The 27,268-nt window shown below is 31.8% G+C and overlaps 1 protein-coding gene across 2 annotated transcripts in view; it reads left to right on the top strand.

Moving 5' to 3' along the window:
* Positions 1 to 27,268, top strand: part of LOC118203349 (uncharacterized) — a 74,324-nt gene that overhangs the window by 29,753 nt on the left and 17,303 nt on the right. For both annotated transcript variants that reach the window (XR_015040079.1, XM_085812452.1), the window contains exons 6-7: positions 11,938 to 12,095; positions 18,451 to 18,502. Coding sequence is in view for 1 of the 2 variants with exons in the window: in XM_085812452.1 (XP_085668578.1) it covers positions 11,938 to 12,095; positions 18,451 to 18,502 (210 nt within the window). In the remaining variant the exon portion in view is untranslated. The remainder of the gene's footprint in view (positions 1 to 11,937; positions 12,096 to 18,450; positions 18,503 to 27,268) is intronic.

Below are 27,268 nucleotides of genomic sequence, written 5' to 3'. Positions count from 1 at the left end.
TGAGTGTGAATTAGCATTGGAGGAATATTTTTGGCGATTCACTGACATATATGGTTATCTTTTGAATGAGTTTGTTTCTATTTCTAATATAAATGATGGGATGCTTGAGTTTCTAAGCAAGAAGTGAAACACAAGCATTTCGAAATTCATTTTTTCTAATAAAGAGCTCTTAAACAACTTTTCACATTTGGGGATGTGAATTCTTTTATTAAACGGTTCTAAATTTGGCAACTTATCAACATTTTGGTGATTTTAAGATCAATTTCTGTAGAAAATGTTTAATTCCGAGATCTGAGAATTTTTTGACAGTTTTTTTAAAACATTGTAACATTGATAAATTTCATTAAAATAATGGTAATAAATTGAAATATTTAAAAAATAGCATTAAAATCAAACATTTTTATTTTTTGCTCTCATATTATAAAGTTTCATTTTGGCAACTTTTATTATGCAATATTTTGAATCTGAAAAATAAACAAGGTATGATGCTATAAAGCACAATTTACAAAACAGCTCTTAGCAAAAGCTAAATTACCTATGTAATTAACTAAAAATGTCTTCTTTTTAATTTTTTCATAGTAAGAGTTTTTAAAATGTAATTGTCTCAGAATATTCAAAATTCTCAGAATATGCATCAGATTTCGCTATAAAATTAATTTTACACCTCGTTCCTACCTTTTCACATTGTGCAAGAGTGGGGGAAAAGTCACTGCATTTTCTACTTCCAAATAATTTTAGCAAAGTTTCTAAACCTTATTTGATGTTTTATCATTTTCAACAAATATGACAAATTTCAAAACATGCCAATATATAAATTCATGTATATCTTCGGAAATTTTAAATAAAAAACTGTAATTTTTTGCAGTACTTTAAGATGATGGTAAAAATTTTACAGATTATAATTCAAAATTTTTTTTAGAGAAATTTATCTAAAAAAAATTTTGAATTATAATCTGTAAAATGAATTATAATCTGTAAATTAAGTTATTTAAAAATACAAATTTTAAAAATAAATCGTAAAAAAGGGGTCAGTTTTACTTGGAATGAACCTAAATTACGAAATGTGAAAAGAGGAATCAAATAAGTTTAATAAAAAAAGAGAGATTAATAAATATATACCAAACTCAATTAACATTAATTTTTTTTTAAACTGCTCGTGCGATTTTTACAAAACTTGGAAGTTTGCCGTAATTTGAGTCGTAGAATCGAAATATGGGAAAAATTTATATGTTATTTCAGAAAAGGTCCGATTTTGTGTCAAAATACGTATATTAGAACAATGCTATATATAAATTAATACATATCTTAAGTCATGCTTTCGAGACATGAAAAACGCAATTTCGTCAATCGGCCCAGTAGGACGGGAGATGCAAAACTGTCCCCCCCTTTTTTTTGCGCAGTGTACATTTTCAGCAAACAGTATGATTTAGCACGAGAAATGATTAAGCATGATGTCACAGAACAGTCATAAGAATTTTGTCTTGATTTTATGTAAACCAAATTAATTCTCGATAAGCTGATTTAATTTTTGTAAAGAAAGATAGAAGATCTGTTTTTTTCCATTGCATTTTGAAAAAAAAAATAAAAGATATTAGGGTATTTTCTAAGTTACATGGTCCTGGCATCAAAAAAGACACAATGTGCGATTTTATTTGAAAACGGGTAAAGAGTGGCGAGGCGACATGTAAAATTATGCTAAGTGATTTATGTTTTTACATGTTTGAGTATCTGTAATATTTTTGTGATTATATAAAGAACAATCTGTTCCATTAAATGTTTGCCGGAATGACAGTAACATTGCAAAGAAACGGCAGGCAGCATGCCATTCGTCAAATGCAGGATATTTGAGGAAACAAATGCACTTCTTCACTTCTTTACTGAGCGCATGAATGAATATCACATATGAGTCAGAGCGGTAGTCAAGCCCTCGACCCTTCCATAGCCGTGCCCATCAAAAGCTTTAATGCCCAAAAGAATGCTGATTTTTTGTGATAGAACTCTGAACATTCAAGATTGTAGGAAGAGTGCTTTGTCTTTCGATGAGAAGAGAGTAGTAATAATCAAGATAAAAAAGCTTTGGAAGGGGGAAATTTTGATAAGAATGTGCTTTAGTTCTATAAAGTGTATCATTTGGGGTCAGACATTATGCTTTGAATTTAAGCAAAAAGGAACAATCCCAGCAGACGAAATTACAAGTTTGTTTTTAACCCTTTCATGATTGCCCTTTGTTTAAGATGCTCGTGCGAGACGGAAGGGAATTGAAGGCAGTCACTGTACAGGACAGGGGTTTTGCATCACTAAGCCTAATTTTATTAAAAAAATCAGAAAAAACAAGTCTCACTTCTAGCATAGTAATTTTTCGTATCATTTTAGATTATTACTTGAACTCTTATATATGTTAAAATTAGCTCTTAATAACCTTTTTTTTTTTCTGTATTTTACTTGAAAATATACTTAAAAAATTGCTTATCTTGTAAAATAATTTTCAGAAGCGCTATTCAAATTATTCCGAAGTTTTAATTGATAAAATTCATCAATAAAGTTTAAAATTAATAAAACAACACAATAAAAACTATTTACAGTAAGAAGTAAAAAAATTTAAAATGACGACTGAGTGTGCTAAATCTTGAAGCACAGAGAAGTATCACTTTCTAACTCTTAGAAAAAGTATCACTTTCTAACTAACTTGAGAAAATGAATCATCACTCTCATCTGTGTTAGTAAATAGTTCATTAACCATACAAGGGTATTCTTCCTCTGATAAACAGCACCTTCCCACCATAATAGACTGGAGGTGAGGCTTTCCGAAATAAAAAGAGAAGAAACGGAAATATATCTGAAGGCAAAGCAAAACGTAACAGAATTCCACACAGTAACCCTAAAAGACTGTACATAGTAGAGGGAAAAAAATAGAATAAAAAAAAGGAATTGGATATAAATCGGACATACGAATGTTTATATTAGCACACTGCGATTTAAAGAACCCACCTCTGTTTACGCTTTCCATCCTCACCACCACCCTCGCAACAGTTGATGAATAAAATACCAAAGTCAGGCAGAATATATCAAACTCAAGGTCAGGAACCTAAAACTGTATTCATTTCAAAGGTAATGGACATAGGATGCCATCTAATGGTCTTCAGAAAAACGTTCCAGCTTAAAATGCATATACTCATCCCCCGTTCTTTGAATGCAATCTCTAGTGATGCCTGGCTGTAAAAGACGTTCTTAGGAAATGCGTATATGGGACACCTGTCCCATATACGTATACATAAAACAAATTCCAGACTAGGACTTCCAGATACCCGTATTCGGTGGAGGTTTGAGTTATTAAAAATTTGGTGGCTCTAGGTACTGTTGTTTTATCACAATGCGAGAAACATACATACATTTATGCAGATTCTTCATTATTTAATGCCTTTAAATATAACACAGGGAGATAATATTTTGTGGCAACAATTTAAAAGTAAAACAGGCATTTAAAGTTTCCGATCCAAAATTCCAAAATGAAATTAATAGCACTTCTGGACTAATGCCCTTTGCATTAACAAAGCGTATTTTACTTGAAAAATACCTAAATTAACTGTAGGTTATTGATGCAAACTATTAAAACATAGAAAAAATAAATATTTACATTTAACATAAAATGTTTCACAAATTATTGTTGTAATTAACACTTCAAGTATGTGAAAAATTGCAAAGCACATATCAAAGCAGAGATTGACACTATACAGTTGACATTCATAGGCAGTGTCACTTCTTTTATCTTGAGCCCGCAATTTTGGAAAATGATGTCCACTAGTGAAATTTGTATCTGGAGATTTTATGATTATTTTATTACATTTTAACTCTAGATTTTTATCTATGGTTTGATGGATTTATTTTATTACATTTTAACTTCTAGATTTTTATCTATGGTTTGATAGATTAAGTGCATTTTAAATTCTAAAAATGAAATAGTCTTGAAATGGTGCTTTTTAAAAAAGAAAATATTCATTATGAATAATCATATAAAAAAATAGTTTCTTGTACAATATGGTCTTTCAAAAGGCTAGACGGTGTGATGCATTATTGAATCATCAAAAATGACACTTTCCATGTTGTGAATGTAATCCAGTACAAACTCTAGTTTAAATTTGTTACAAGTATAGTGTTCTTTTTTTTTTTCCCTGTGTCAGGTTAATTTTTTGGCATTCCTCTATGGTTCATCATTATGGTTCTGCATAAATTTCTTCTTTTACTTTCACCCTGTTAGTTCTGGAAACACAAAAAAACCTTTCCAAAATTAATCTGGTAATAAAGTTTTCACAACATATTTGGCATATTTTTATTCCACATCTAGATCTCTTTAATGAAATATATTGTTTAAAACTTATTTGCTCCTTCCTAGGAAAAAGACTTTCATCAAAGCTATATATCAACAGAAAGGATTGTACAGTCAAAAGTCGTTAATCCGGACTCATCGGGACTTCGGCGATTCCGGATTATCGATTTTTCCGGATTATAGATCACCAGTTTAAATCGCGTAGGATGGCATGCAGAAATTCCAAAATTAAAAATATGAAACCGTAATTTATGAAATAAGGAACAATTATGATCTAAAGGGTATCAAAATTTACAAAAAAAAGCTTAATATTTATTTGTTTACTTTATTAAACATTTCTTTCAATGTAAGTTGTTTCGTTTTATGTGATAATACTTTCTCTTTAATTCTATAAACAGACATAATTTTTTGTTCACTTACAAAGTTCCACTGTTCAAGTCCCGTTAATTGCTGTGCCGAGAATACCGACTAACCTGTCAATCAAAATTTTTTCGTTTTCACTAACCTCTCTGTCACATTCTTCATGTCTTTATCCATTTTTTGCAGCAATTCCACTTTTTGTTTGATGGTCATCGAAACATACTTTCGTTTTGTACGATCCTTTGGGAGCTCCAGAATCAAAAAATTCTATTTGACATAATCGAAAGTTCAAGTTTACTTTTTTAGTATTGCTCTTACAGTCTGCAAAAAATAATAAGCTGGATCCAATTCGAAGATTAAGGAACAACGCAATCATCAACATTAACTGAAATAGATAATTATATAAGTTTAGCTTACACCGTCCGTTATACATAAAACGCGCACGTGAAAACGTATTCAGCGCTTGCGCACACGCAAATGCACAGTCGTAAGAGGTCTTACGTGCACGCGTAAACGCCTATGCGCATGTGTCAACGCGGAGCATGCGCAGAAAGTTTTTAGCTTTGAGGTCTGGATTATAGATCATTCCGAATTATGGGTGTCCGAATTAACGACTTTTGACTGTATGTGGTTTTAAAATTTCTCTTCAAACACTCAAATACATTTTTTTTTTTTTTTTTTTTTTTTCCCCTAGAGCAAGATTTAAAATTCTAATCTGAAAATATCCAAGAATCAATCATGTGCGGCTGCCGAGTTAAAAAAGGGAGTAGAGACTAGTTACTAAAAATTACTTTAATTCAATACTCTTATGTGACCTTGAAAGACGTACATTTCACTAATTTTTACATCATCAGAATTTTTCAATAATACAACTGTAGATGTGCTTGGTGCATTTAAAACTATTTCACAGACTTTTTTGCATATAAATTACTTGTTTCGATAATTTTTTCAATCACGTTTTCAGTGAAAAACAAATTAAAATTGCTCAATTCAGACCACAAGGGCACTGAAATATTATTCATACAAAGTCCTGTCTTGCAGTGGAAATTCGTGTTAGTACTCCAATGACATGACAGAACGGAAACTGAGATACTTGTGTCTTCCTTCTGATTCAGAATCTGAAACTTCAGAACTATCTGAAGAACTCCACTAATAGTGATTCAGTTTTCAAATCATTTTCTCATCGTTCAATAAAATCCATGATTTGATTGTTCAAGATTCCATTTCTGACTTTAATTCTTGGGAAATTTATTTTGTAAGTATGGTTTGAGATACATTAGCCAAACTATCAGAGTGTTAAAGTTCATTATCAAGGAACAGAAATCTTATGTCCAAAAAGGCAAAATTAGCAAGTCTTCAGTATCTAATCATAGTTGGAAATTTAATCATAATTTCAACTTTGAAAAAAATTATCCAAGAAGCTTTTTCCATTGGCGAATTGGATTTTCATGAATCTTTTTGCATTCACAAAGTTTTATCTTGCTTAAATAATGTTTAAACCAATACACTTCTTATAACAACTGTTAATAATTCGGGAACATAGGATTCTACCATTGGAATGGAATGAATTACCAATTCTTAATGAACACAGGATTCTACGAACGGAAAGATAATTGCATAATATGTTTAGTTACTACACCTAGAGATTTTAATGCCCTCAAATGTGATTTTAATCTGTCATGCAAAGTTGAAAGATAAGAAATGGAATTTGTCATGGTATTGTGAATGATTAATGGCAAAAGTTTTCTAATGTAAGCTTCTGAACTGCAACTACATGATGAAATTTATCCGCAGGATCTATATTATAATCTTCGTGTATTTTCTTAAATAAAGCCCAAAATGGCAACCATTTTTTAATATTTCCATCAAATTTTTTTAACTTATTTCTTGGAAATTTAAACTTTCATTTTTGTGAAATATTTGCATTATCAATATTTTTTTAATCTAAAATTATTTTAATCTTGGACATAATTATTTAAATAATGTTCAACAGACTTTTGTTTTCTAATTCCCCTTCTGTCTTAGCTTCTAACATTCCATCCTTAACTTGATAATCTGAGTTTTGTAATTCTTTTCTATAAGATCTGAAATTTTAGATTGCACTTCAATAACCATTATTGGGATCCTTTTTGTTGATGTCTTTATGTATCTTGTTGATTATGTGTGTGAATAAACTTCAGGCCACTTTCCTTGATTTGATGATCTTTATCATTTTTTAAAAATAATATCCTGTCGGTAGAAAGCCAAGTGTAATGGAAAGCAACAGTCATTTACTTTGTGTTCCTTCATTACCGCTTGCCTGATTATCCCGAGTTATCTTGGGTTCGTATATATTGCACCTAATTATTATCCCGAGAAAACTCGGGTGAAGCAGAATTTATCAGTATAATTTGTTTTATCACGGTTTTACTCGGCCTGGAGGAAATGAAAGGAAATATTCAGCTTTAACTGGCAGTTTTGCCAAGTTTCGTTGGTTTTGCAGTTCTTTTGGCGGGATTGGTCACGTGTTTCCCTATCATGTAGTATACAACGGCTTGTGGGTTAGTAATGTACAAAGAAGGATAGTTGCATTGAAAAAGTAAAATAATGGCAATAATGCAAGATAGCGAAAGCGATGATTTTTCAGACAGTGATTATGAAGAGGTGGACATTGAAAATAGTGGAAGTGATTCTTCTGTGTGTAGCCTTATTGAAGATGACAGTTCAAGTGATTCGGATGATTTGCCAGCAGCTTGTCAATGGTGTACAATTCAAAAAACGAAGTTGCCATCTGCACCTGCTAATTTTGCTTTTACTGCCAACACAGGTATGAATTTCAATATTGATATCCATAATGTTTTGGAATTTTATATAAGTATTTTGATAATGAATTGATTGACATTATTACAACCAAAACAAATCAATATGCGGAAGAGCGGGCTCATAGATTGCATTCATAACCATGGTGTTTTACTTCTCAAAATGAACTAAGAGTTTTTTGGGGAATAACTATTCTCCAAGGTGTTATAAAAAAACAGATCTGCAAGATTATTGGAGTAAAAATCAGTTGTTCAATACACCATTTTTTGCAAAAACAATGTCATTCAGACGATTTTGTCAGATAAAGCAAAACTTGCACTTCAGCAACAATGATGTATATGATGCAAGTACACATCCTTGTCCAAAACTAAATAAGATATGGCCAATTCTGCAACATTTTACTTGAGAAGTTTCAGAGTGCGATTATACCGAGATATAACAATAGATGAAAGTTTATTTCTTTATAAAGGAAGACTCGGGTGGGTGCAGTACATCCCTTTGAAGAGAGCGCGATTTGGAATAAAGAGTTTCTTACTATGCGAATCTAAGAGTGGGTACGTGTGGAATGCCATTATATACAGTGGGAAGGGAACTCATTTCGATAATTCATTTGATGAGCTTCCTATGTCAGCCCGAGTTGTGATGACTCTTACAAAACCACTGCTGGACAAAGGATATTGTCTTACCACGGACAATTTTTATAACTCGCCAGATTTGGCTGATACGTTAGTCAAAAGGAAGACTGATGTGTGTGGAATACTCTGATTGAATAGAAAAGATTTACCTCAAGATCTAAAGACAAAAAAAAAAAAAAAAAAAAAATTGAGAAAAGGAGAAATTATTGGGTATCAAAGAGGGAAAGTAACTGTAATGAAATGGAAAGATAAAAAGGATGTTAGTCTAATTTCCATAATACATACAATCGAAATGCAGGATGTGACAAATAATCGGGGAGAGACAAAGTCCAGGCCTAAATGTGTAGTTGACTACAATGACAAAATGGGTGGTGTAGATAAAGTCGACCAGCATTTAGTTGTTTATTCTATACCCAGAAAAAGAGCGAAAAAAATATTATAAGAAGATTTTTTTCCATTTATTGAATTTGGCCTTGTGAAATTCCTATATCTTGTACTGTAAAGCAGGAGGTTCACAATCACCTAAACAATTTCAAATGGAACTGATTGAAAAACTAATTTCAGAAAATCATCATGACGAGTTTTCTGCGACATCAGGAAGACCCAGCATTAGCCCTTCACCACTTAGGTTAACATCAAAGCATTTTCCAGATGTTTTTCCTGCTACTGAAAAAAAAAAAAAAAAAATCAAATCCAATGAGACAGTGTACTCTGTGCTCCCGTAAAAGAGATACCAGAGGCAAGCCAGTAAGAAAAGAGACCAGATACCAGTGTACAGAATGTCAGGTATCACTTTGTGTTGTCCCTTGTTTCAAAAACTATCATGCAAAGACTAATATTTAACTTTTTTCCATTTGCCCAAAATTACTCAGGATAGTAAACTAATATTAAAACTAAATGCTTTTACACCTGTAAAAAATTAAAAATCCAACTTAAAACCTACATATTTTGTTTTGTTTCGTTTCTTTGTGTTTAATAAAAAAAATTTATGATTTTTTGCAATATTTTTTTCAAAAAAATGTGTAAGGGAAACGGTTAAGAATACACCCAATATTTATTATATTTATGGTTTATATGTTCACCTGATATGGTTTTCTTTCTCTATGAAACATACTTATCCATCAAAATGTGCAAATTAATATTTATATAATTAGACATGGCAACTCATATGATGCATACTAAATAAATAAAAGTATAATATTTAATGAGGAATATAAAACTCATACATATCCATGATATGTTAACTTAAGTTTTGGCAAGATTTTGAATTTTTAACAATTAAATTCATTAAAACAGGAAATGGGGGAAATCCTACAAATATGTGTTTTCTCTTTTAAAAAAAATTATACTTGCTTTTACAATTTAATAAAAAACAAGCTCTTATTAAAATACAATTCAAAAATAAAGAAATGCATAAACTATTGCAAAACTATTTTATGTATTAAGATATTTGTCATGTACTATATTAAAATGACTATGTTCTAGAGGTAACACATCTTATATTCCGACTATACATTAGCATTATTGTTTTCCCGAAAGTACTATAAATGACCCACAGGTGATTGATTAGGGACTTATCCAGATAGGATAAAATAGGGAATGGGGCTTACATTGAGCTTGTTAAGATGTATGTTGTGTTTTTAATACTTTTTAACACTACAAGAAATAAACGATTTAACAGCATCATTGTAATTTAATAAGATGAAAACTATGCCATTTAGTTCCATATGCAAGTCGACTGCATTTATATATATGGCATAAAAAAATATAAAATGGCTGTTGAATTTTCACTGGGAGCAATAGACTTTTAATTTAAATGTATTTTGACATAGAACCATGAGAATTTCTCACCTACAATGAATTTACTATATTCATATTATATGCTACATTAAAAGTACTCAAGGAGTTCCATTGTGTTGTTCAAAATGTAATGGTCTGTAATGAATTCAGTTGGAAAACATTACTACAGACAGCATGTAACTTGAGAGCACATGCAGCTAGCAATCAGTTCGAATCTTAATGAGGGCATGCTTATTCATCATGTTTCCCAACTTCAAAAAATAGTAATGGTCTCTACAAAACTTGTTTAAAAATATTTTTAAGAAACAAATATTGTTTTAATGTGTGTTACTTTGGTAAGAATTATGCTACTGAAGTATGAAAGATGGTATGTGACCATAACTAGACAATGGCTTTTTTTTTTTTTTTTTTTTTTTTTTTTTTTTTTTCAGATTGAATTTAATTCAAAATGAAAATATTAGCACAGAAAGAATTTTTGAGTATTATAATCAAAGCTGAATTAAAGTAATATTTAAATATAAGAATTGGGAATATTTATTTTGCAAAATATACTAATTTTCAAATTTGCAAAATATAGTAATTAATGTCAGTAATATGGGATTTTTTAAACTGCACTGAAACTGAAATGCTATCTCATTCACAAAAGATATTCAAACATTATGTGTTGTAAATGTTCCCTGACTTCAAAAAATTATATGTTCTTACCGTTTTAACTAATGTGGAACAATAATAGCAATTTTCATCAAAAGTAAACATGAATAAAGCTATTTATGATGCTATTTACACTCAGCCTACATTGAAGTAGTAGATCCAAATATTGAAGAGAGCCATAACTGTTTAAAATGTTACAACCAACAGTAACAATATGGTGTATAATTGACATTAAAAACTTTTGCATATAATGCTGCCTCACTTTGTTAAAAAAATACCATTTAGTGCCTCATCTGGAATTGTGTCAACAAGAGATGTTCAATGATATCATGAAACAAAATGTTTAAAAAACTTTCACAATAGCCATTTCCTGATACTGAGTAATATTTCTTTGCAAATAAACAAATTAAGCATGAGGAAGCAGAAAATAACTCGGAACTAAAGCTGGCTGCTTTTGAGTTTTTATAGATACTTTCTAAGAACAGAAAAAAATTGACAGAAATATGCAACAAAAGATAAAGATGTCAGTAGTTTTTTTATGATTTCCCACTTTTAATTAAAATAAATGAATATAATATAGTCTCGAACAATTTTAATTTATTATTGTTCTTTACTAGAAAAATGTTCCCTTGCCCCAATGATGGGCACTTGCCTATAACGGCATTGGCCACTCCTAAGGCCAGAAGTGGTGGCCATTTTATTGTGGAGGCACCTGATAGGTGGCAACGGTTATCTCCTATGAAAGGATATGCAATTTTACACGTATACCTTCTCCAGTATTCGAACCCGGGCCCTTCGGTGCCGCAGTCAGGCTCCCTTAGCCACTATACGGTCTGGGCGGCTTGTAAAATATTGAATTTCCAAACAATTATGCGTTTATAAGGCACTTCCTGTCTTTCAAAATCTTATAATTAGAATTCAATAATCAACAATTTTGCCAATGAAAATGTAAATACTGTGACATAATGCTGAATGAGTATCACTTTGTACTCAGCAGCCAAGCTCCAGCAGTGGCATATGTCCATCTACATCAATGAACTACCATCCTGAAGCCTAGCTTGAATTCGTCCATGCTATTTGCCTTTAAGAAATTTGTCTCTCTATATAAAATCTCAACCAATAAAATTATATTTCAAACGTGCAGCCCGGAGTATCAGTCTTTACTTATTCACACTATCTATAAATTTTAGTTTTAAATAGAAATTGGTGTAAGTGTATTTTTTAATGTTCTCTGGCTAAAGAATTATTCTTTTTAAACTGAAAACAGGAAAGTATGATTTTTTATTTGTGTCTGTGTCATATTTCTTAAACTTCTTAATTTTTTAACAGTATGCAATTTATGCTTTAAATGCTTTTTTGTATTTATAGGTTTTTGAGAAATTTGGTAAGCATGAGCCATTTTACTGCATTAGATTCAAGAATAGTGAACATATAAAAAGTAAAGGCATTGCTGTAGATGATGAAGTATTTTTTGCCCCAGATAAAATGGCTGCTACTCCACAAGCAGTTGAGGAAACAACAAAAAAGTAATTTTTCTAATAACTGCCTTAATCTGTTTCTTCTCATTAAGATTTTCTCTGCTTAAGGAATTGCTCCTCTTTCTTCCTTAAGGAATACAAAGATTAAAGCTATTTTATCATTCTCTGATTACTTTAGTAATGAGAGAATGATAAAATATTAAAACTTGCTGTAATATTGAACTTGTTTTAATTGGGGGAAAAATTTTTTTTCACAGTTATTTCATCAAATTTTCCGGTTATAGCAAAATCCAGTTTATCTGAATTAGAGTGAAATATTTTCAGATAATTCATGGTAAACTTGTTTACATAATGAGCTTATATAATTTGACCTGTGGCAAATGTGGCCTTGGCTGGCATTCTGCGAGGACATTTAAAAATGTCCAAAAGGGGTATTAACTCTATGCTGTAGGGTGAGGGGGTTCACATGAAAGTTTGCTCTTTGCCATGAAAGAATTTACTGTTGAATGAGGGAAGTTCCCATGTCGTCTAGTGATCTTGTTCTCAGTTGTCTTTCTCATCTTTGTTTCACATTCGCATTGATTTGCAAACCTAGAAATAAATTTCTTTTCATAAATATATGAATAGTGTATATTTCATCATTTACTTTTTAAGATCATTAAAAATAATGGAATTACTTTTTTTAGGGGAGCTATTCATTTTGTCATTTAAAAAAAAATCAGCAGGATTTCCGTCCATTTCGAGTTGGATCTGCCCTTTCTGTAATTCATTTGCAATACCAATATTAGTGATCTTTTATTCTCTCTCTCTCTCTTTTTTTTTTTTTTTTTTTTCTAAAATAATTTTGTTTTTTTGCCCCAAATCCAGATATATATATAATAATGCATACAGATCTTATTGCAGAAATCAAAAAGAAATACTACTTATTAGTTAATTACATTATTATAATTATCATTTACTAATTGTTATGGCTGATTATTAAGAAATGCCCTTTTTTATCATGTAAATAAATACATTTTAGCTCAAAGATTAAAAAAAATATTGTTTTACATTTCAGTGTAATAATAGTATAATAATGAAAATTATGCAATAAAATATAGTAATCAAAGATTTAATTACAAATGATGATCAGCATATTATCTTGATTACTTGGAAGTAATTTTCTGCCTTCTTAAGTTTATGCTGTTCCAATACAGTGATAATCAATAGGAGAAAAAAAGAATGGGAAAAATCACTACTACATGATTCACATCTGTTCACCCTATTTCATGAATAAATTGCTGTACGTGCATATTTGTGCTCGTCACGACTGTTATCATTAAACTATAAATTCATACATATATCATAAATGTTAGATTGAATAATGAGAATTAAAATCACATGCCATACACATTAGTTTATAGTTTTATTATACTATCTATTTTGGCAGCTAGAAGTTTAGTGTTTTGGAATTTACTTACTGTTATTGAGATTTTAGGGATTTTTCTTTGTGTTAGCTATAAAAATATCTTTAAAATTAGAGAAGCAATCAAAAGTACTCCTAGGCTATATTCGAATAAAGAACTATATATTTGAATTTTTAAGAATGAAATAATTCAGTTGAAGATGGTAACTGTAGTATTGTAACTGCAGATAAATCCAATGTGAAGAGTGAAAGGTGATTGGAAACAAAAGAAGGAAAGTAAAAGATGAAACAGGACATCATTTTCCAACTGATGAAGTGGGCAAACTGTCCATTAAAATTTCAGTAGAATTGTAAACTAATATAGTTTTAAGTTTATAATTTTTAATTTTCATTGCTCAATTTATATGCATAAAAACAGGAATGTGGCTCATTTTTGACATTAATACAGTAGACGCTCGTTTTTACGAACTCGTAGGGACTACGAAAACAGTTCGTTAAATCGAGAGTTCGTAATTTAGAAAGGCATCGGAAATTGTTAGTATTTCACATTTTAATGTTTTCAAGACACGTTAGTGATACTATTCCATGCTTTTATTTATGTATTAGGAATTATTTTTAATAGTATTACTACTTAATAAATGATATCCATTCTATTAAACAAACAAGAAATATAAAATATTTGTAAAACGTACCTTTATTAAGTCATTGAGCAACAAAATTCATAAAAATTCATTAAGTCATTAAAACAACAGATTATACAATGCAAAACACTTTGTCTTCTCTATATTTGTTAGCATTTCACAATTATCACTGGCCTCAAAAAATCGTCTTAAGTTCTGACAAGTATTCAGCAGCTTGTTTTAAAGTCGGTCTTGGTGTTACTTCATTTTCTTCTTCTTCTTCTGGATCTGAAAGTCTCTCATTCTCGTTGATTATGCTGCTAATAATATCGTGATCTGATATTTCCTCCGTGCAGATGACATTAGAATCCACATTTAAAAAATCCTCGAATGAAAGTTCTGGCAACTATGGATTTCTACGGCGAAGTTCATGCATGGGAACCTCATCTTCGTCGTGAGATCTATTGTCATGGATTTCTTCAGTTACGTCTGTTTCTTTAGTAAAACCTGCATGTCGAAAGGCTTTAGAAATTGTTTCATCTAAGACATCATTCCATGCACTGATTGATAAATGCATTGCACCAAGAATATCAATCTGATAAGGTTGGTCCCTTTCCAAGCCAAGGATTACTCTTTGCAAGAGCACTGTCTTATATTTTCGCTTGAAACTATTGATTATCCCCTGATCCATTGGCTGTAAAACTGCAGTTGCATTTGGTGGGAGATATTCCACACGGATTGCCTGAAGCCCAGTGACTTCCATGTGTGCAGTACAATTCTCCACGATTATTAGAACTTAACTTTGCGCTTCTCTGCTGAAAAACGGTTATCTAAATCTCTCAACCATTTTTCGTAGATGTTGCCAGTCATCCAGGCCTTATTATTAGCATAATATGCAGCAGGAATCTTCTGAACATTTTTGAAACACTTTGGTTTCAGATATTTTCCAATAAAGAGCAGAGGCAATTTTTGTGATCCAGTCATGTTGGCTGCAATCAAAACCGTAAGTCTCTCTTTAGCTTTATTACCTCCAACACATTTATCTCCTTTGTAAGCTAATGTTCTTTCTAGCAAAATCTTAAAAAACAAAGCCGTTTCATCCGCATTAAAAACATCATCTTCAGCGTATTCAGAAAGAAGCAATTTCAACTTTTCTTCTTTCCATTCATTTGATGACGTGTCTACTGCTGCACTTTCACCACACACTTTCCGGAAACTCAAACCATTCCGAAATTTAAATTTCTGTAACCAACCATCCGATGCTTTAGAATCTTTGATGTTTAATTTGGAAGCAAAAAAGTGTGCTTGTTCTTTAAGTATATTTCCATCAATTGGAATGTTTAAGCTTCTCATCTTTCGAAACCAAACAAGCAAAACCCTTTCCAAATTTGGGTGTTTTGATTCTCGAAAATATTTTCGAGAGGAGGGTCCACATTCATCGTTTCCGATTTTAGCTCCAAAGATCTTCTCTCTTGCCTTTAAAATCGTCGATAAACTATTTTTAGGAATTCCATATTTCTGAGCAATTTGTGTCTTGCTTAATATTTTTTCGTCAACTTCTTTTAAAATCTTCTTCTTTATTTCAACTGCTAAACAAATTCATTTCTTCATTTGCGACATAGCTCTAAGAATTACTTAACAAAAACTGGCCCAATCTCCCTTTCGACTAACGAGACTTCACTGATTGAGTTGTCCAGATCAAATGACTATGACATTACAAAAAGCAACAACTCTCTTTTAGAAGCAACCCAAACCCCTTTAACACGAATGGTCTCACCCCCACCCAACAACATCAGGCCGATGCTCTTCTGAGAGCCTCCCACAACAAACAACACCATAAATTTGTCCTAATTCCCCCTCTTCTCCGCCCCCTCCTTCCTTACTGTACTTCTTCGAATGTTTCGCACTTGCTGCCTCAAAATAGTTGAAGATTTTATTTGACCTTCACACTTCATCCCAATGGAACACGCAGAAGTATGAAAACTGAGTTCGCAAAAAAGAGATTTTCCTGATTTGTAGTTCGTAAATAAGAGCGCAAAATTACATTACATCTATGGGAGTATATTCGGGACCATTCGCTAGTTCATCAAATCGAGAGTGTTCGTAAAAAAGAGGTTCAGGAAAACGAACGTCTACTGTAATGTTTTTTAAAAAAGGCATCTAAATATGATTTGGGGGGGGGCTTATCTTTTATTGATAAATTATTTTCTTCGATAATGTTACAAAGGGAAAGAAACATGTTTTCAGTTTACCGTTACATGAATTACAATTTTCTCTTGAACACTCTTATTTTGTTACACAATTCGAGCACAGAAACTCAAAACTCCTTGCAAACTTAAATTTAGTTCATTTAATTTTGATCGAAAGTCTGAAAGGTATGCTGGTTTACACAACCACTGCTCATCAATCAAATTACCTCCATTCAAATTTTTTGAATTGGTTAAAAACATATCAGTTTCACTGCATAACTCAAACAATCTACTGAGGACTTTACTGCACCGTACTTTGGTGTGAAGTAAGTGTGGCATGGATACTTCCCATTTCACCATGTAAAAAATAAACACATTGAATCCTCAAGGTTTGATAAAATTAACCATCTTTATCGACTCATCTAAAGCCTTTGTTAACTTCACGGTGAATGATGCAGTGCATAGACTTGCATTTTGGTGCTATTTCTTTAATTTTGGTTACCATGCCTGATAATTTTCCAATCTTCGAATGAGCACCATCGGTACAAACTCCAACTTATGTGATTTTTAATGAATAAATCATTAATTATTAAAAATAGTTCTTGCAAAGTTGTTTTTGCAGTTAATGGTTTGTAAAATAATTGTTCTTGTATTTCATTGTTGAAATCAAACTGAATATATACAGATAGTTGTGCCAAATTGAAAATATTGGTATTTTCATCCATTTGGAGGGTATAAAATTAGCGTGCTTTTAATCTTTGGATTAAAATACCTTTAGCCTGTGATGCCTTCTGATCTATTCGCTGCTTGACAGTATGATTAGATAATGATACTTTGTTAATTTCTTTAGCCGCTTTCTCACCATGGACACATGCAACTATATCCTTTGTTGCAGGCATCAAAAATGCTTCGCCAGTTGTATGTGGTTTCATGCATTTAGCTATATGCAAACTAGCTAAATATGATACTCTCACATAATTAATGTTTATACTAATAAAATTTTTGATAATTGACTTTTGAGACCCAAACTCTGCATGTTTTCTTTTAAAACAGTTGAGAGTTTTGATAATTAATTTTTGAGAGCAAAACTCTGAATGTTTTCTTTTAAAAATGTTGAGAGTTTTGTCTTTTACGTTCGAATGTTTGCTATATAAATGCTTTTTCCAAAAGAGCTGGCTCATAATCCTGTTTGATAAGAACTCAAAACAAATCATGCACTCTGGAATAGGTTCAACTGCTGTTCCGGATTTCATGGCAAACCCATATTTCATATAATCAGGATTATACTTCCTAATCCATTTGTTTCTGCTTCTTTAAAACTGATTAAAACTGATTCTGATTCATCATCTTTGCTCAGTTCTTGCGATCAATCTTCCTTGGTTGAAATTAGAACTTCCAGATTGCTCTAAATATCTCTTCGTTGTATCGGAGTGCTGTAAAATTAATAATGAAGTAAAATGTTACAAAAATGTAAAAGTAAAAAAAACTAAAATATTAAAAAAGTAAACTAAAAAATTAAATCGCATGGATTATTGTTATTATAGTCATTTCTTTTTTTTTTTCCTTCCATAATACAGAATTTTTAATAGATTTTTGTTTTAAATTGTAAATCATTTTCAAATTAATAGCTGCTTGTCTGTGTACCGGTATGAGTTGAGAACAACTGATATAGCAATTGGATCAGAATGTTGCCATATCCTCACCAAGTTTAGCGACTTGGTGATTTCTTCCCAAAGTTCTTTTCACTTTGGCGGGATAGCCTCAGTGTTAAATAAATGGACCTGCCCCTGTAATGTTATTTTTCTGATGGAGTTGCACTCTCTTGAGGCATTTCATGTTATATTATACAAGAGATTCTATGATTTTACGTACAATTTCATTAATATTATTTACAAATCCGTACAAAATCCGTAACAATATGAAACAAACATGAATAGAACAATTGTTTATACAGGTTAAAAATTTCATAAAGTACATAATTATAAAATTATCTTTACAAAAAACTACAAAATAAATTTCAAAATTATGTAAATTATTTAACTTTATCATTAAATGTTAATGAATTGATCATTAACTTTTATTAGAAAAGTTTTTCCATGTGAAAGTTTAAATTTTTCCTATGTAGTTCATTTCTAAGATAATTTTTTAATTTTCTTTCATGATAGTTTTAATACTGATTAATATTTTAGGGTGAATAACAGTGATACTCCTTCTACAAGCCAAAGTGAAACTTTGCTAAAGGTAAGCAGTAAGTTTTAGGTTGTCTGCAAACTGTGTTTATTTTGCTCTTTTTATAAAAGATTTTTTAAAGGCTGAATAATGTACGAGGTGTGACACACAAAAAAAGAGACTGTGTGGCTTGGAAACAGAGTGGAGTTAGCAACAACTGTTTTGGTGATGTCATGCCACATACCTCCTCAATCCATGTGGCCAGTTTCGACTTAACCGACCACGCCAATTGGAAGTACTGTGTCATTGAGTTAACACGTGCAACTGCGAAGTTGCAATAAAAGAGTCCTTTATAGTTAACAATAATTTATTAACAGGTTTAATTTACACATGGACGTCACATATAATTTTAATAATATTACAGAGCAAGAAGGTAATACAAAACTGGTTCATCACCTGGCTGATACAAAACTGGTTTTTTACACTTTACTGAAAAGTCTTTCTGTGGCTACTCACCAAAGGGCTACCTCATTGCTAGAGTTAGTCCAACATAGTTTATATTAAAGGATTGGTTATACTTGTTAGATTGAAGGGCCTTAAATTCAGTAGTGAAGAAGTTCATCTGAGCTTTACGAAGACAAAATATTTCAGCATCCTGAATTTCAGAAGCACTTAATATGCCGCTATTAGCAAGCCATCATCCCCCCTAGCTACGAAACGTTAAATCCACGCTACAGTTCCGAGAAGTTTCAACACATTACTGAATTTTCTTATGTCTAATCATTGAATCATCTCTTTTCACAACAATATCATAAACAGATGTGTTCTAGTTGTTCATCATTTCCAGTGTCAAAATTCTGTTGAACTGGCAAGTTTATGCACTGGTTTTGTAATCGTTGTGGTTCAGACCACCAAAGACTTCAGAGAATTTTCGCTTAAACCTTTGGTTAATAAGTCTGCAGGATCTTCCTTACTGCTTCAATGTTTCCAGTTATTGGGATTTTTTAAGGTTTGAATTTTTGCAATCTTATTAGAGACAACATGTTTCCATTTGCTAGAAGATCCTTTGATCCACTGTAATACAATATGTGAGAATCTGTCCATAAATGTTGACAAATATGATTAAATGACTTGGTTAGATATTTTACAATTCTAGCTGCCGTAACTGCTCCTAGCAATCCTAATCAGTGTAATGTTAAGCTTTCAAGAGAAGCTATTCTGGTCCCTGATAAAATGAAACTTGTTTTGATTTCACCAAACTTATTTGTATATCTGAAATATGCTACACATCTATATGCATAATTACTTGCATTGCAGAATATGTGTAAGGGAAGTCATAATTTTGTTTAGCAACATTTTGAAAGGATTTTTTTATTGGTTGATATTCCTTGCAAGTGAATAATTTTCGCAAGCCACTTCATAAATGCAGTTTCAATATCATTCGGAAGCTGTTCGTCCCAATCGAGACCTTTTACCCATATCTTCAATACCAGGACGTTAATCCTAATCATGAATCGGTATAAATCTAGTTGGATCATAAATTTTAGCTGTAACTAGTAACACTGTTCTTTTAGTATATAACACACGGCTAGTTGACAATGGTTCTAAAGAATTTGAATCTAGTTTAAGTGTCATTTTCTGTATCCCAATCAAGGCCTAAAATTTTAGCTTTTGTGCAAAGGAATCATTCATCGGTAAACCATTTTCTAACCACATGTCTTTTAATTCCTTAGAATTTGAATTAAATTTAAGTAGATTCATTCTTGCATGATTTAAAATGATAACTGCATCAGATGGCAGTTGGTATGCCTTTTCTGTATTTGCTCCATAGTATGAATCATCAACATATAAGGACAAATTTAACATTTCATAACTTTTAGGTTTTTAGTGATGTGTTTTTTAATATGATACTTTATTGTAGTTGCTAGAACAAATGGACTGGTAGTTTAAACCAAATGGTAAGTGTGTCATATTGAATGATACACAATTGTCATACAGAAACTAAAGAAATTTTAAATATTTACGGTCTTCCTTCGCAATGCTTATAATTAGAAATGCCTTTTCTATATCCGCGGAAACATTTATATTGTGTTCTCAAAATATAAGAATGGCATCTGATATGTTACGCATTTCTACATCCTTATCCAGTCTATCTCTCAAAATCTCAAAACACTTCTTTGCAGTATGAAAATTATTATTTAATGCATCAGGGTTAGAGTTTCAAAGTAATTTAGTTTGATATTTACCCTTATTAAAGGATAAAGAGTTTTAAAGTCGGTCAACTCTTTGTTTAACAAACAATTCTACACTTTTATCTGAAATACCATTTGAGTCCAATTCCCAAAACATAGGTCATTCATTATCGTATTCTTCATAACAGTGATATTTTGTAAACAGGCTTTCTCTTTTCTTAATTCTAAACCTATAATTATCCATCCAGAGACAGTTTTTATCGCTCCTAAATGTTTATTGTGTTTTTTTTTTTTTTTTTTTTTTTTTTTTTTTTTTTTTTTTCATCTAAGAGGAATTGCCAAAATAAATCTGATCCTATTAGGATTTCAACATCATGTAGCATGAATCAACAAGCTGTAATTTATGACATTTGTTTATCTGGGGGTAATACATAAAACATTTTATGTATTACAAAATTATTTGAAAGTTTTGTAACATGAAGTATATATTTTTGTTTGTCTGTTTTTATAATACAGTCAAAAGTCGTTAATCTGGACTCATCAGGACTTCAGCGATTCCAGATTATCGATTTTTCTGGATTATAGATCATCAGTTTAAATCTCGTAAGATGGCATGCAGAAATTCTAAAATTAAAAATATGAAACCGTAATTTATGAAATAAAGAACAATTATGATCTAAAGGGTATCAAAATTTACAAAAAAAAAGCTTAATATTTATTTGTTTACTTTATTAAACATTTCTTTCAATGTAAGTTGTTTCGTTTTATGTGATAATACTTTCTCTTTAATTCTATAAACAGACATAATTTCTTGTTCAGTTACAAAGTTCCGCTGTTCAAGTCCCATTAATTGCTGTGTCGAGAATACCGACTAACTTGTCAATCGAAATTTTTTCGTTTTTACTAACCTCTCTGTCACATTCTTCATGTCTTTATCCATTTTTTGCAGCAATTCCACTTTTTGTTTGTTGACATCAAAACATACTTTCGTTTTGTAGATCCTTTGGAAGTTCCAGCATCGGAAATTCTATTTGACATAATCGAAAGTTCAAGTTTACTTTTATACAATTGCTCTTACAGTCTGCAAAAAATAATAAGCGGTATCCAATTCGAAGATTAAGGAACAACGCAATCATTAACATTAACTGAAATAGATAATTAGATAATTTTAGCTTACACCATCCGTTATACATTAAACGCGCAGGCGAAAACGTATTCTGCACTTGCGCACACGCATATGCATCATTCCGGATTATGGGTGTCCGAATTAACGACTTTTGACTGTATTAACTAGAATATTATTTTCGAGACCTTCCAATCTTCATGTAATTCGCATTTTTCAATGATCTTTAGAACAATATCTTGTAGTATTAATTTAATGAATATGGGACATAATAGAGAGCGATTAGTTTCTGAATTTACCCCTAAGGATTCTAAATTACAACTTCTTTCAATCAAAAGTATCTAACAATTCTGTGAGCAGAGAGATGTCTGTGGATTTCCTAACGGGTGTTAGATTTAACAATTTATTGAAATGAGAATTAACAACCAAAGTTTTTTCCCTGAATCTTTCCTTTAAGTTTTCTGTTGCTACTTTGTAGTTTTTGTTTGTCTGTGTAATTCCCTTAGTTGCATTTGTGGCTACTGCAGTTAATTATCTATGTTAGACAGATATTCATTTCTGTGTATCAGAGATTCAAACTGATTTCATAATCTTTGCCAATCGGAAGCTTGCGATCAAATCTTCTTATTGTTAATGACGGTAACTTAGCAAATTGTTTCTGTAACATTAACAAGCTAACAGGTTATTGTTCTGTTCGTTGTGTACATGTTCTGGTTTACATTTAGCAATAGCAGCTTTCAACTTAAGTTCAGTTCAGTTAATCAGTTTTTCATGATACTCATCACTCTTAATAATTTTGGTTTCAATTTCGTTAACATCTGTAATTTGACTTTGAATTTCAGAATCTATTTTGTTTAATCTTTTTTAATTTCATATTTATCTATTCTGAAAGTTCTTCCAACTCTTCTTCTCCTGTTTCATTTTCTGAAATTTGATTTTAGAAATTCGAATAATTAATTTCTAATTTTTTAGAACTACTCTTAGCTTTAGTTCATTTAGCTTTCGCTATTTCCATTTCAAAATCAATTTCGAACATTCTTTCAAATTAACTGGATATCTTAATTTAACTAAATTTCTCTTACAATTTTAATTACATCAAGAAAAGGAGTATAAGTAAATTGCAATATAAAGATTCATTTCTTAACAAAAAAGAATATTAAATCTTGCCTTGTGGCAGATTATTAATGTTACTTGTTTATTCCAAAGGTAGCAGCACATCAAGACTTTTACATTACACTGCCAGGCAGGAAAATACCTTGAAGATAACACCATATTCTGTACAACGTGTTTCAAAAAGACTATATGCATTTCGAATGCATATATTTATTAAACTGCATGGCATTCGAATATGAAACACACATATGTACGAACCTCTCAAGTTCAGATTACAGATGTTCAATATGTCCTTCATCAGCGACATGAACAATATCACATCGCTATTCAAATTCCTCCCATACTTGGGCAAGCATGTCCGTCATCACTGATGCTATGACAGTACGGATCCGGTTCTTCACCTCTTCCAGGTTCCGTGGGAGTGGTGGTACATAAACGTTGTCTTCAGTGAAACCCCGCGGGAAGAAGTCACAGGGTGTCAAATCCGGTGACCGTGGAGGCCGGCTGAGACATGCTTGCTAAGTCGCCAGCTCCTTGACGACCAATCCAACGGTTCGGTAGAGTTTCATTCAAATAATTGCGCACTTGGCGACACCAGTGAGGGGAGGGCCTGTCTTGTTGAAAAAGGAAGTGGTCTTCGTGCAGCCTCGGAAACAACCAGTTTCGTAACATAGCGAGATACTGCTGACTGTTAACTGTGTTTCCATCAAAGAAGAATAGGCCATAAACAGATGATTGGGATATCACACAAAGCACATTGATTTGGGGTGAATCTTGTACATGTCTTAATATCATTTAAGAAATAAATATGGTGTAAGATACCTGTGAAATGTTATTAGATTGTGATTTTAATAGGGCTTTTTTAACAAATATTATTAAAAAAGTAAGTAAAATTTTATAGTAGCCATGTAAATTTATAATGACTAAGGGTATCTAACTATCTAATTTAATTATTTGTAACTAACTGCTCATCCTTAAAAGTTGTCTCTGCATATTAAAGTGGGTTATTGCCTTTCATTAATCCTTACCGTGATCACAAGATATTGCACAAAAATTAAAAAACTGATGTAAAACTTATTCTTTGCATGTAGTGAGACTTAAAATAGTACATAACAACATATCTCCTCTGGTGCTTTAGTAGTTTTTTGGAACCTTAAACCATATTAACTGGGTTACAACCCCAGGAAATCGACACTAACTGCATCAGACAGACAGGGCACAACTAATTTTCAAAACTTGCCAACTGTGCCTACATCAGGCTTTCAGGGTTGATCTGATCAGCAGGTATCTCTACAGGCAAGCAGAAGCAGTGGCAACAGCCAATCTTATGATACAGATCAAGCTGATTATGATTTTACTTTTCATTTTAACATATGCCATTTGAAATAAAATCTCTCTGCTGTTTACTTAACCTGCCATGACCATATGTGACAAAATGGGACATAAAAGAAAAAATCAAAATAAAGCTGTTAGTAAAATGTCACAGATCTTCTTTCAAATATTATAAGTATAAAATATTATAAGTAGTATTATAGTACAGTTCAACTATTACAGTCAAAAGTCTTTAATCAGGACTCGTTGGGACTTTGGCGATTCCGGATTATCAGTTTTTCCGGATTATAGATCATCAGTTTAAACCTGGTAAGATGGCATGCAGAAATTATAAAATTAAAAATATGAAACTGTAATTTATGAAATAAAGAGCAATTATGATCTAAAGGGTATCATCAAAATTTACAAAAAAAAAAAAAAGCTTAATATTTATTTGTTTACTTTATTAAACATTTCTTTCGATGTGCGCATGCGTAAAGCATACATTACATATAGCCAAAATTAAAAAATTGCAACCAGAAAACTATTTGATGTGTGTTCGTGATATTTATAATGACGAGGAATTTGATTTAAGTCGTATCAAAGACGGAGTACATCGAGATGAAATACTACATTTAGTAAGGAATTATAAGACGAATAAAATAAAAACATCTGCCCTGAAGATAAGGAGAGTGCTGACGGATCAACTTCCAGTTCATTGCGCGCCACTATGTCCCCCCCCCAAAGAGCAGCGTAAAATTGATAAACAGATTTCGGAATGGTTAGAGAAACAAAGGAGCCTTTATCCATTTTTTGCAGCCACTTTTTATTTGATTGACATCGAAACATGCTTTCGCTTTGTAGATCCTTTGGCAGCTCCATAATCGGAAATTCTTTTTGACATAATCGAAAGTTCAAGCTTACTTTTATAAAATTGCTCTAACAGTCTGGAAAAAATATTAACCCGGATCCAATTAGAAGATTTTGGAACAATGCAATCTGCAACATTACCTGAAATAGATAATTTTAACTTAGCTTATACCGTCCGTTATACATTAAACGCGCATGCGTAAATGCATATGTGCATGCGTAAAGGTATTATGCGCATGCATAAACGCTGCACATGCACAGAAAGTTTGTAGCTTTGAGGTCCAGATTATAGATTATTCTGGATTATGGACGTCCGGATTAAAGACTTTTGACAGTATAAGTATAAAATATTTAATACTGCTTGATAAATTTTATAAAGTTTATTTTATTCTCAAATTTGGTTTATAATTATGTTTGTTAAATTATATCTTACTGATGTTAATCTTACTGATCTTACTGATAAATGTTAATCTTACTGATAAATGTTAATCTTACTGATCTGCTTTATGCTTAGGATAGTATTACATAAGTGAAGTTTAGGCATAGATAATATCTTTAATTGAATTTATTCAGTTCCCATTTACTGATAGGTGCTTAATTTTTTTCATTAATGGTCTCTAAAAGTCCTTAAAAATACTTAATTTTCATGTGCAGAAATCTGTATGAGCCCTAAGGTGTTCATTCACTGCCTTAACAACCAAATTTACTCCAGTATTTGATTCTGGAATGTCTCAGGTCTCACGAAATTGTGGACTTGATCTCCTTGTCAGAGAATTGAGATAAGCTACAGCAATAACAGAAGTAAAACTGATTAAGTAAACGTGCATTACTGTTAGTTAAAAAATTATGTAAGGACTTTATGGGTATGCCACTGCAGGGTTTTTTAAAAAAAATGTATTCACTCTTCGAATGACGAGAAAAACTTTATTTATGAACATGCAGTGAAATGGAAGGGCTTTGAATATAGAAGATAAATATAATAAAGGAATCATGTTTGTGAATGTTTAAATTGATGACTATCATTGTCCAGAAATCACTGGTGATGCCCACCAAGGGATTTGCAAACGTCACAAAACAGGTCATTAGGAATATCATGACATTGTCTTTCAATTTCCAATTTCAGTGCATCAATTGTTTTTGGTTTGGTGCGATAAACTTTCTCTTTGAGATATCCCCACAAAAAGAAGTCTATGGGCATGAGGTCTGGGGAATGGGCAAGGTATTCAGTGGTACCCCTTTGTGCAATCTATCTGTCTGCAAAAGCTGCATTGAAGTGAGCTCGTACGTTGTGATGGTAGTGAGAAGGTGCTCCATCTTGCTGAAAGTAAATCTCGTGGCCATCACCAAACATCTCTGAAATTTGTGGACTGACAAACTCCTAAAGCAAGTTGAGATAAGTCTCAACAGTGACAGTTCCATTAAACAAATGGTCCTATGATGCCCAATGCAGATATCTCAGCCACACTGTTACTCCTGGTAAGTTTACATGGTGTTCAAGTGTTACATGAGGATTTACAGGACCCCAGTATGTGTAGTTATGGCGATTAATGGAGCCATTTAATTTAAAGGATGCCTCATCACTCCACACAATTTTATTTGAAAACCCCGCATCTTCTGCACATTTTGCCAGTATCATTCACAGAATTTAACTCTTCGTTCTGGATCATCCTTGTTAATAGCATGGATTAGTGTTGGAATGTAGCATTTCCATTGCAGATTTCTTGTGCCCGTGGATGTCCGTTGTCGTCCAGAATGTTTCTTGTTGACATTCGGGACAGTTCCATCTGCTTCAGACTTGTCTCTGATGTGAGCAATAGTACGGCGCGTTGGTGGCAGTTTTGCATATTCCCTTCTATATTGTCCACTTCAATGGCGTTTTCGGTCTTCTACTAACATTTCAGCACAAACTAAACTAAGCTAAGAGGGACAAACTACAAACTAAACTGTTCTAAGCTAAGTTGATTTCCTGCCATGCTGGGATAAATTAATTACTCCTGCAGTTAAAAAAGGCAGCATGTTAGCGACAGTTAAAGTGCGAGTACATTTTTTTGAGACACCTTGTATTTAAATAAGTGCCATTTAACAAGTGATGTGGGTAAATATAATGTTTTCATTACCTTCATTTTATAAATTTTGGAGTTTTTATTTAAGAAATGCTCATGAATTATTTACAAGTACGTTTAGAAGCAATATACTGAAATTTTATTTTTCAACAAAGTTCCATATTCT

This window comes from Stegodyphus dumicola, chromosome 1 (assembly GCF_044657685.1).
Source record: "Stegodyphus dumicola isolate Sdum_Otavi_A_Nest chromosome 1, ASM4465768v1".
Lineage (NCBI taxonomy): Eukaryota > Metazoa > Arthropoda > Arachnida > Araneae > Eresidae > Stegodyphus > Stegodyphus dumicola.
This window is presented reverse-complemented; position numbering and strand designations above follow the sequence as displayed.